Source organism: Callorhinchus milii, unplaced genomic scaffold (assembly GCF_018977255.1).
Source record: "Callorhinchus milii isolate IMCB2004 unplaced genomic scaffold, IMCB_Cmil_1.0 Scaffold2, whole genome shotgun sequence".
NCBI lineage: Eukaryota > Metazoa > Chordata > Chondrichthyes > Chimaeriformes > Callorhinchidae > Callorhinchus > Callorhinchus milii.
The window spans coordinates 120,889,628-120,901,085 of NW_024704743.1; the positions used below are offsets into that span (position 1 = coordinate 120,889,628).

The 11,458-nt window shown below is 50.8% G+C and overlaps 2 protein-coding genes across 5 annotated transcripts in view; one reads left to right on the forward strand and one right to left on the reverse strand.

Moving 5' to 3' along the window:
- Nucleotides 1-973, forward strand: part of LOC103179678 (alanine aminotransferase 2) — a 30,900-nt gene extending 29,927 nt beyond the window's left edge. For all 4 annotated transcript variants that reach the window (XM_042346823.1, XM_042346825.1, XM_042346822.1 and 1 more), the window contains one exon: nucleotides 102-973. In XM_042346823.1, the coding sequence (XP_042202757.1) occupies nucleotides 102-192 (91 nt within the window). In that variant the 3' untranslated portion in view covers nucleotides 193-973. The remainder of the gene's footprint in view (nucleotides 1-101) is intronic.
- LOC103179740 (alanine aminotransferase 2) lies at nucleotides 918-11,088 on the reverse strand. Its single transcript, XM_042346826.1, has 11 exons — nucleotides 10,785-11,088; nucleotides 7,894-7,983; nucleotides 7,622-7,730; nucleotides 7,009-7,142; nucleotides 5,820-6,063; nucleotides 4,685-4,764; nucleotides 4,007-4,143; nucleotides 3,274-3,445; nucleotides 2,674-2,829; nucleotides 2,264-2,376; nucleotides 918-1,189 (listed from the first exon to the last, which is right to left on the reverse strand). Exons 1-11 carry the CDS (start codon nucleotides 10,932-10,934, stop codon nucleotides 1,099-1,101), a joined length of 1,476 nt encoding a protein of 491 aa, XP_042202760.1. The 5' UTR covers nucleotides 10,935-11,088; the 3' UTR covers nucleotides 918-1,098.
- Between the last annotated feature and the right edge of the window lie 370 nt (nucleotides 11,089-11,458).

Sequence of the window (11,458 nt, forward strand, 5' to 3'; positions counted from 1 at the left end):
TCAAGCCCACACCCTTCTTCTGACGAGTTTGAGCGGTTGAGCCGAGGGGTCGGGCACTTATGTCTGTTGTGATCTGACTTTATCTCCTGTCTTGTCTCCAGGATGACCATTCTACCTCCCTTGGAAAAACTCAAGACTGTTTTGGAAAATATTAAGGGATTTCACCAGAGGTTCATTGAAGAGTTTTCCTGAACTATCTGCTGCTCACACCGCATCAGGACAGACCGACAGAAACACACGCACTCACAACGCACACGCACACACCACACGTATGTGCCAACATACACAACTAACACGCACGGACTTTGATCAAAGTAAATTAAAAAAAAAATTAGGGATCAGAGCTGGGAAATGCGATGTGATTGGGGTGGGGGGGAGGGGGAATGGTATATGGCCTGGGGTGGCGACGGCAAGAAAGAAAGATGGAGAGAACCCGGAGAGAGAGGAGGAAAGATGAGAAGCTCACCTCACACTCACTAACCTCATTCACTTAGAATCTTAAATCCTTCAAGTGCAATAGTTCTTGCGATTTCATCGGCCGATCCTGGGCAGATGATATCGCTGGGAGAATGTTTTGTAATAGTCTTAATATAATGTATTATACAATAGAATTGTCACGTAATCTACACGTGGATTTCTGGATGATTTTGTTGTAAGATTTCTGGTTGCTTGTCTCTTGGACCCCCCAGCCCCTCTCGTAATCGCACACACACAGGGGGAAAGATGAGCGCCAAGTCTCGTCTCTCTGAGCAATAACTCATCACTGTGAACCTCATGTGCCTTTTACTGGAACCGAAGCGATCGAGGGATGGACGGAGTGAGCGGATGGAAAGAGGGGTGGGAGAGACAAACGGTACGATACCAGTCTACTGACAGTTCAGCAATTTCTCTAAAATTCTACTCACGACTGTGTCTTGTTGATTGACTATTTTTTTTTAATGTCTGATAAAATCAAGTCACCTTCTCCACATCACATCACTCGAGTTGTCATTTCACAATCTGTTCGAACAAGCGAGAGTTTGTGTGTGAGTCAGTCAGTCAGTCAGTCAACCGCCGACGAGGAGGTGGGTGGGGAGGGGCTGACGTGTTCCCTGTCTCTCAGGAGAAAGCTGACGTGAAGCGGCGATGAAACTGGGTGATGGTTCTCAGAATCTTCCTCAGCATCTCCGTCTCCAGGAGCAGGGTCAGCCTGTAGCACGCAGAGAGAAACGTGCAGGAGGAGGTCACTCAGCCCCGGCCAGTCTGTTACAGTCCAGCCTGCTTCCCTCGTTTAGATCATTGCAGATATTTGAATCCCATTTCTCCGCACTCACTCGATCCACTTATTTCCCAAGTCTCTTTCCATCTCCCTCTCACACCTCAATTCAAATCCTGTCACTTCCCAAGTCGTCTTCAACCGCCTTCCTCTTCCCCCCCACCCACCCACCCACCCACCCGTTTAATCTTATCTTCCCAACTAGCAATTAATCACTCTGACGCGCAACGTTCGAAGCGCTCTGAGACGCCGTCCTGCGTGGAGGGCGCTATATAAATCCAAGTTGCCTTTGTTGTAAAGGGCTCTATAAATGCAAATTGTTATCAATCTCCCTCACGCACCTAATCTAATCCATTCAAGTCCCAAGTGTCTACTCATCTGATCTTTCAGCTTTCTGGGCCGTGTCTCACACATTCACAGCACCTCTTTGCGTGTGAGAAAACATTTCCTGATCTGATTTCAAGAGTCATGGCTGAATATGTGTGGGAGAGTTTCATGAGTGCAAATTGGTTTCCTTGTTGGCCTATGAACACTCAGTCGCTTCACATGCCAGCGATTTTGAGCAGTGCTGAGGGATTTTAATAATAATAATAATCCTTGCATTTGATATAAGGCCTTATGTTGTTGAGATGTCTCAAAAAAGTGCTTCACCGGATATACTACCAAGTGGAGTGACTATTTGGTGGGTGAGACGCGGCAGCCAATTGCGCAGAGCAGTGGCCCACAAACAGTGGTGGATTGAGTAACCAAATTGTTTTTTTCTGGAGAGGGATTATTTCCCCCGCAAAGTAATTTGGCAGTTGACTCACAACCAGGTTCCTACTTACTGCGAGGTAAACAGAGGCGTGTGGAGTAAGGAAAGTTGCGTAAGGTTTTTGCTCTGGCCGGGAATCAAACCCAGGTCCTCTCGCTTGCGAGGTGAGCTCTCTAACCACTGCACTACGGGACTCCACAGATTCTGAGGGACTTTTTGAGGAGCGAATCACGGTGAGATGTGAGATGTAATACCTGATGTAGTGAGTCCCGGGTCTCTGGGACAGGTAACTCCCTGCTAGCACCAGGATTCCTGTCTCCTCCAGCAGCCGTGTGCAGTAAAAGACATCCGCTTCTTGGTTCAAAACCTGCACCGGGGTGGGTGGGGGAAAAGAACAATCATTGTGCTCAGAAACTAGAAGAGTGTTGGCAGCTCCTCACTTACAAGCCCCAGTTTCCAAATATCATCAAACCCCCCACCACCCCCCCGCCGCCCTGCCCTGCCCTCACCCCCCCTCCCACACACACACACAGACAAACGATCATCTCCCCCACCCGCGTATGCACATTAGACGTCACATACCATCACCCCACCCAACCAAACTGCACCCGAACCCTAGTTCACCCCCACCCCCAATGTAATAGCTGAGGTGGGAGAGGCCGACCTGTGCGGCCTCCAGGGCCTTGGGTGGGATGTGGATCCTGGGATAAGCGAACACACCGCCCTGGATGGGGCAGCAGTATATCCCCACTTCAGAGTTCAGGATGGTCTCAATAAGGAGAGCATGATCAGCCTGGCGCCTGCGAATAGCCTCCTTCTCCTAGGGCAAGAGAACAGGCCAATTCATTTTCACCAAACAGTGGGAGGGTGAGGGATGAGTGACGGGGGTGATGGGATGGGAGGGTGAGGGTTTAGTGAGGAGGTGGGAGGTTAAGGGGGTGGGAGAGTGAGAGGGGGTGCGTGAGGGGGGTGAGTGAGGGGGTGGATGAGGGGGTGGGTAAGGAGTTGGGTGAGGGGCTGGCTGAGGGGTCGGTGAGGAAGTGAGTGAGGAGGTGAGTGAGGGAGTGAGTGAGGGGATGGGTAAGGGGGAGAGTGATGGGGTGGGTGAGGGGGTGACTGAGGGGGTGAGTGAGGGGTTGGGTGAAGGGTGAGTGTGGGGTTGAATGAGGGGGTGAGAGCGGGTGGGTGAAGGGGTGTGCGAGGGGGTGAGAGGGGGTGTGTGAGGTGGCGAGGAGGTGGGTGAGGGAGTGGGTGAGGGTCTGACCATGATGAAGAGCTGGTAGGATGGGTCTCCGGGCTGCGGTGGGTCTGCAAACACATCGATGACAATCTGAGCGTAGATGGAGCAGTCGGAAATGGAGGAAATGCAATCGAGAACTGTCTGGACCTCGGAATCCAGGTTCACAACCTCCATGAAACTGCTCCGTATCCCACACCTGTAACACACACCGTCAGTGTCACACACAACACACCTGGAACACACACCGTCAGTGTCACACACAACACACCTGTAACACACACCGTCAGTGTCACACACAACACATCTGTAACACACACAGTCAGTGTCACACACACCACACCTGTGATACACACCCACAGTGTTACACAACACACCTGTAACATACACCGTCAGTGTCACACACAACACACCTGTAACACACACCGTCAGTGTCACACACAACACACCTGGAACACACACCGTCAGTGTCACACACAACACACCTGTAACACACACCGTCAGTGTCACACACAACACACCTGGAACACACACCGTCAGTGTCACACACAACACACCTGGAACACACACCGTCAGTGTCACACACAACACACCTGTAACACACACCGTCAGTGTCACACACAACACACCTGTAACACACACCGTCAGTGTCACACACAACACACCTGTAACAACAACAACAACTTGCATTTGTATAGCCCCCCTCACACCCCTCCCCTCCCCCCCCCCACGCCACTGTCCATGATGTGCAGACACTCACTCGCCCATGTAGCCCTTGGACATGGAGGATAAGGAGGCCAGCTCCACCGTGCCTGAGTACTCAGGTCCCATCTCAAACAACACCTTCTTGAAGGAGTGGAACTGACAGTCCTCGGAGTACACATTGTCCTGATAGACCTGGGCCCCAGAGAGAGAGAGAGAGAGAGGGAAGGGGTCAGAGTAACTCGCCAGCGGAGACGGAGACACCGCACTTTCGGATTGACATGAAAAGGATCTCTTTGTGCAGGTTGGATGGGGAGTGAGACGGAGACAGTCTGGGCTGTCACATTAGGGCACTCACGTGGCACAAACCCTTTTGTCACGTTGTTCGAATCTGGAATGCATTGCTTGACAAGATGGCGGAAGCCGATTCGATAACTTTCAAGAGAGAAGTTGATAGACATTTGGGGGAGGACAAATTTGCAGGGCTATTGGGGAGAGAGAGGGGGAGTGGGATTGATTTGGATGGCTCTTTCAGAGCCGATACAGATACGATGGGCCGAATGGCCTCCTTCTGTGCTGTATAATTCTATGATTCTATGTGGAGCACGCCAGCCTGTTGGTCTTAACATGTATGTATTCGATAAGCTCCTCCTCCCCTTCCCCACCTCTTCCCAGCTACCCCCAATTCCCCCCAATTCCCCCCGCCCAACCCTGGGAGCCAAGGCAACCACATCACCTCATCAACCAACAGGAAGAGTTTCTCTTTGGCAGCAAATTTAATCACATCTTCAATTGTTTTCCTGGTCATCACATGTCCTGCCGGAGAAATTCAGACAGAAGTCAATCAGAGAAGAACAAGATCCAGAGAGCGAGAGACATTTAGAGAATAGGGATCCAGAGAGAGAGTGAGAATTAATATTACCGGTGGGTTTGCAGGGATTAATGATACACTGTGTTACCTGAGGGATTGAGGGGGTTAATGAGGCGCTGTTACCTAATAACAGTAATCCTTGCATTTGATATGGCGTATACTGTAAAGTGAATTAACTGTATATTTTGTGGGCGAAAATACCTATGGGGTTACGGAGGGATTAATGAGACGCTGGTACCTTTGGAGTTGTCAGGGTTAATGATGCACTGTATTATCTGTGGTCAGGAACCTAGGGGTCTTGTTTCACCCTCAACTGTCCTTATTCCCCCACACCCGCTCTGCCCTCCTCCACCTTTGCAACATCGCCAGGCAGTGCCACTGCCTCACCCTTCAGGCCGCTGAAACCCTCATTCATGCATTCATTACATCAAGGCTCAGCTATGCCAACTCCCTGCTTGTCAGCCTTCCGAATTCCTCCCTCCACAAACTGCAGATTATTCAGAGCTCTGCAGCTCGTGTCCTCTCCTGCACCAGGCTCCATGACCCCATCACTCCCACCCTCGCCAAGCTGCACTGGCTCCCCGTCCCTCAGAGGATAGAGTTCAAAATCCTCGTCCTCACCTTCAAGGCCCTCCATGACCTTGCCCCTCCCTACCTCTGTGACCTTCCTACCCTTATCAACCTATCTGCTCCCTCTGCTCAGCGTGCTTCAGCCTGCTGCACGTCTCCCACCGGGCCGGCCCGCCTTCAGTCTGACTGCCCCCACACTTTGCTCCCTCCCTTACCTCCTTCGAAGCACGTTGCAAGACCGTCCTCTTCGACCGTGCCTTCGGCCACCCTACCACCTACCCTCCCCCTACCCTTATCCCAAACCCCCGCCCCCGTTTGGGTCCAGCGCCTCGGGTCATCCTCCCGACATGAGTGGCTTCTACAAGTGTAATTTTGTATTGTATTGTGTATTGTAGGGTTAATGGTTGCGGGGTTAATGAGGAGCTGTTACCTGTGGGGTTGTGAGGGTTAATGACGGACAGTACCAACGGGTTACAGTGGGTCCTGGCCTGGGTCAGAGCCCGCTGCAGTTCGGGAATCTCCAGCGTCCAGCCTCGCTCCTCATTCAACAAGTATTTCACGTGCACCCCATCCAGCAAGCTAATGATACTAGCAAAGCTGGGGAATTGGGGGCTGGGGGTGAGCAGCCCTGTCCGGCAGGCCCCCTCCCCTGTGATCAACATATTCATCATTATCTGAGGAGCAGAGCAGAGCAGAACCTCTTTAATAACACAGACCTGCACTTCTCGGATGTCAAATGACCATCTGGTACTATCTTCCTTGGGGGGGAGGTAAGCGGGGTCTCCTCGGGGCTGAACTGGCTTCAAGGCAGCAGAATGTCAGAATCATGCCCGCCTTCTGCGGTGGTCTCTAGTCCGGTTCCTGAGCCAGGCGGGTCCACAGTATTCCAGTGCACTGCAGGTAACAGCCCAGCCCATCCTGGCTCGTAGATAGGACTTGAAAGAGAGCAGACCAGTCACTGGGGAGCACGGACTCTTCCCACTCAGCTCCTGTTAACCCTTCAAACCAAAGCCTTAGCGGATCAGGTGGTCCTAGCTGGACAAGCAGTGGGAAAGCCGGCCAGACAATGGCAAGATGTGCGGTTTTAGCTGGTTAGACTCCAGAAGTTATCCCAATGCACACTCTGCAGCCCCCAAGCCTTGGCTCTTGCCAACCTGCGCCTAATCCCTCTCTGGAATTAGATAATAGGATACGTCCCTCTGGGGAGAGAGCATTCCATTCCAATACATGGGAATCTCCATTTATAGGTGACATGCATAGAACAAATCTAACTTTGAGATTCCTAAACATGGTGATGGGTGTCCATGTGTATCAAACTCCTGGCTGATCACGGAGATGGGTTTCTACATGTGTCAGAAACCCAGCTAATCATGCTGACGGGTTTCTGCGCGTGTCAAACACTCAGCTGATCACCGAGATGGGATTCTCTGTGTGTCAGACGCCCGGCTGATCACGGTGATGGGATTCTCTATGTGTCAGATACCCGGCTTATCGCGGTGATGCGATTCTATGTGTGTCAGATGACCAAAAGCCAATTGCCCAGTAAGAGGAAGAAACACGGAAAGCGGGAGCTTTGGTGGGGTCTACGGGGAGTGTGGGTAACATTGCGGATTACGTACTGTGATACATGTTGAGGTTCCATTCATTATGTAAATGTGGTGTGGATGTGAAGCCACACCACCATCTCTCCTCTCGATGTACTTGGCCAACTTCCTCTGAATGTAAGTCAAACTCTGAGAATGGTTGTAGGCGCCTTAGATACAGAGAGGAGCACTTTAACATAGTGACTGAAATATACTCAAAGAAATTACTGTAGACCAGGGACAGGGAGGTGACCATTGGCACTGTTGAATAGGAAGGTCTTCAGGCGCGACCTGAAAATGGGGAAGGAAGGGGTAAGGCGGAGGGAGAGAGGAAGAGTGTTCCAAAGTTTCGAGGCGTAGTGGCTGAAAGTACGGCCACCAATGATGGAGCGGAGGGAGGGTAAGAGGGACAAGCAGAGGCCGGAGCCAGTTGAGCAGAATCAGTTGAGCTGTAGACCAATAGACACTACATCAACAAATTACATTTAAATAGCGCCTTCCACATAAAGGAAGGATGTCCCAAGGCACTGGACAGTGAAGGGTTTACACCCGAGCTGGGGTAGACTAATAGACCATACTGCAGATCCAAAGAGACCAACACTCCCACCCCCACACACACCGATCCTTCTCCCCCCACCCCCGTACTCACCGATACTCCCACCATCACAAGACTCCAGGATCTTTTTTGCTCTGTGTTTGGCGTCCTCAGGGATACTGGCATCGTGCTGGAGCTCTGGGAATGTGCAAACAGCCATCACCTGCGCAAAGACAACTCACGCTTATACACACGCCTGGCACATAGTGCAATTCACACCAACTCACAGTTACACACGTCCGGCACTTCACGACAACCCTTACGCATTCCTGTCACGTGGAGTGCCTCGGAATACCGGTGGGAGGAGGGTTGTGACTGGCTCTCACCTGGCGGAGGAAGGTGATTGGTTTCTGGCCCAAGGCCTGGGCATCACCCCAATGGCACTCCACCACCTTGGTGAATGGTTTCTTCACTCCCTGTAACACAGCACACAGCGATTAACACAGCACGCACACGCACACACGCACACACACAGACAACACAGCGATTAACACAGCACGCACACGCACACACACACACACAGACAACACAGCGATTAACACAGCACGCACACGCACACACAGACAACACAGCGATTAACACAGCACGCACACGCACACACACACACAGACAACACAGCGATTAACACAGCACGCACACGCACACACACACACACAGACAACACAGCGATTAACACAGCACGCACACGCACACACAGACAACACAGCGATTAACACAGCACGCACACACACACACACACACACATACACACACAGACAACACAGCGATTAACACAACACATACACACACACACAGCGATTAACACAGCACACACACACACACACACACACATACACACACAGACAACACAGCGATTAACACAACACATACACACACACACACAGCGATTAACACAGCACACACACACACACACACATACACACACAGACAACACAGCGATTAACACAGCACATACACACACACACATACACACACAGACAACACAGCGATTAACACAGCACATACACACATACACACAGCAATTAACACAGCACACATACACACACAGTGATTAACACAGCACACACTCACACACACACACAGCAATTAACACAGCAAATACTCACACACAACACACAGCGATTAACACAGCACACACACACACACAAAGAACACAGCACACAGCGATTAACACAGCACACACACACACACAGACAACACAGCGATTAAAACAGCAAACGGCACACACACACATACAGACAGACAACACAGCACACACACACAGACAACACAGCAACAGCGATTAACACAGAACACACACAGACAACAAGCACACAGCAATTAATACAGCACACACACACACCGACAACACAGCACACAGTCAACACTGCACACACACACACACACACACACAGTCAAGACAGCACACACACAGTGATCAACACATCACATACACAGAGACAACACAGCACACAGTCAACACAGCACACACAAGATTACATTTGTACAGCGCCTTTCAGTTGCGAGGACGTCCCAAGGCGCTGGACAGTGTACAGCATTTCAGACCCGAGCTGGAGTCAGGGGGAGAGAGGGGAGGGGAGGGGAAGGGGGGTGGCCGATGGCATGGTCGAAGAAGAGGGTTTTGAGGCAGGACTTGAAGGAGGCTAAGGAGGGGGCGCGGGGGAGTGATTGGAGGATGGAATTCCAGAGGTTGGGGGCAGAGTGGCTGAAGGCTCTCCCGCCAATGGTGGGGCGGGTGAGTCGGGGGACGTGGAGCAGGTCAGAGCCGGCTGAGCGGAGGGAGCGGGCGGGTTGGTAGGTTAGGAGGTCGCAGAGACAACACAGCACACAGCAAGTCAACACAGCACATTGATTGTCAACAGAGCATTTCAATAACCCTTGTATTTTCCAAAAAAAATCCTTATCGTGTCCTCAAGACTTTATTGTAAAGTGCAGTGGCTCTTGTGTTTTTCAGGTGAATGTGGCAGCTAACTTGCGTGCAACAATGTCCCACAAACATCCATGGAGTGATCAATGTTTATCTGAGGGTTTGTCGGCCAGGACACCGGGAGAGAGAAACTCCTCTCTCTTTCCTGAAGGTGCAGCAGGATCTTTAATGTCTACCTGAACAGGATCTCAGTTTAACATCTCACCCAAGGACGGCACCTCCAACGTTGTAGTGGGACATGCAGAAAGTCTGAGTGAACTGAGTGAATGGGGGTGGAAGGGGTTGGAGTGTGATAAGGCATGAAAGGATAAGGACCTTGAAACCGATCCACAGTGAGATAGGGAATCGGTGATCAGTGGAGGTTGATGCTGGTGAGAATGTGACTGGGGGAGTTTTGAATGAGTTAAAGGTTATGGGTGGTGGAGCGAGTAGCTATAGAGACTTTAGGTACAGATCTGCTCTATTTTTTGGTCATCCAGACATGTGGCACGTGCAGAAACCCATGACCGTGCCTAAGAAGTCTCCACCAGCCTCCAAACCAGAGTGATGGAAACTTCCCCGTGTCTGGATTGGAATGTGCTGACTCTTCCCAGAGGTACGCACCCTGTTTATCGCAAATCCAGGGAGTATTAGGCACAGGTTGGCAAGATCCAAGACTTGGGGACCCCAGCGTGTACATTAGGGAGTTTAATCAGCTAAAACTGCTTAATTTGCCATTGAGAGCACTGTCCGGCAAGCTTTCCGCTTGCTTGACCAAACTAGGTCCACTGTATCTATAAGGTAAGATTAACAGGATAATAATAATTACAATAATCCTTGCATTTGATATAGCGCCTCATCACATCTTCGAGTCGTCTCAAAGCGCTTCACAGAATATAGTGTAAAGTGAATTGACTGTATATTTTGTGGGCGAAACACGGCAGCCAATTGCACAAAGCAGTATCCCGCAAACAGTCGTGGATTGAAGTAACCAATTTTTTTTTTGGCAAGGATTACTAACCTGGAAAAATCAACTAACAACTGGGTTCCTACTTACCGCTAGAAAAACAGAGGCGTCTGGAGTAAGGAACGTGGAAACTTGCCCAACATTTTGCCCTGCCTGGGAATTGAGCCCAGGTCTCTTGCTTGCTTGCGAGTGCTCTAACCACTGAGCTACCGGACTCTGACTCTGAGTGGAAAGATTCCTATTGTCCCCACTGTCTGTCCCTCCAATTCCTTACCCCCGCCGCCCCACCTGGGATCTCGCTTCCTCCACCCCCTGAGAGAAACAGTCCTCACGGTATCACTGACCTGTTGAAGTTCTTTCTTTATCTCAGAAGCTTTGGTCAAGAGAGTCAAAGTGAGGTCCTCGACTTGCATCACGTATGGGTTGATATTGCCCAATGTCAGCTGCCTGAAGTAAGACAGTGAGCGGTTCATGACGTTCAACTGAGCAGACATCTGATGGGTGGCTGGAAAGTGGCTGGGTTGGGCTGGGGAAGATTGCACCAGGCTCACTAAGCCAGGCTGAGTTGGGACAGCTGAGCACAGACAGGACTATTCCAGACTGAAAAGTAAACCTCGCTCAACTCGTGAATTGCCAGTTGCTGTGACCAGTTCTGACTAAAAGTTGTGCGGTAAAGAACAGAACTTTAGACAGAGCTGCTCACAGCCACCGACAATCATTGACATAGAGGATGAACAGTTACTCAGTGGATAAACTTTTGAGTGAGATGCTGTTTTGTATTAACAGAGGGAACTGTTGTCATTAACAGAGGGCATCAGCTGGCAACTCATGCCCAAACCCTGCCCCGACTAACCCCTCAAACTACAGCTACCCACCACAGGAGACTATTCCCCCATCGTGTCTGTGCTGGTACTCGCTCCCCACTGGAGCTCTCTACTCTAATCCCGTTCCCTGCTCTCTTCCCATCGTGTGCTGGTGCTCACTTGCACTGGGAGATTAGAGATTCCTAGACATTAAT

Coding starts and splice junctions, on each gene's coding strand:
- LOC103179740 (XM_042346826.1), bottom strand. CDS start 10,934: ATGTCTGCTCAGTTGAACGTCATGAACCGCTCACTGTCTTACTTCAGG. Junction 7,731..7,893: donor CAATCACCTTCCTCCGCCAG/GTGAGAGCCAGT, acceptor GTCTTTGCGCAG/GTGATGGCTGTTTGCACATT. Junction 2,377..2,673: donor AGGCCCTGGAGGCCGCACAG/GTCGGCCTCTCC, acceptor ACCCCGGTGCAG/GTTTTGAACCAAGAAGCGGA.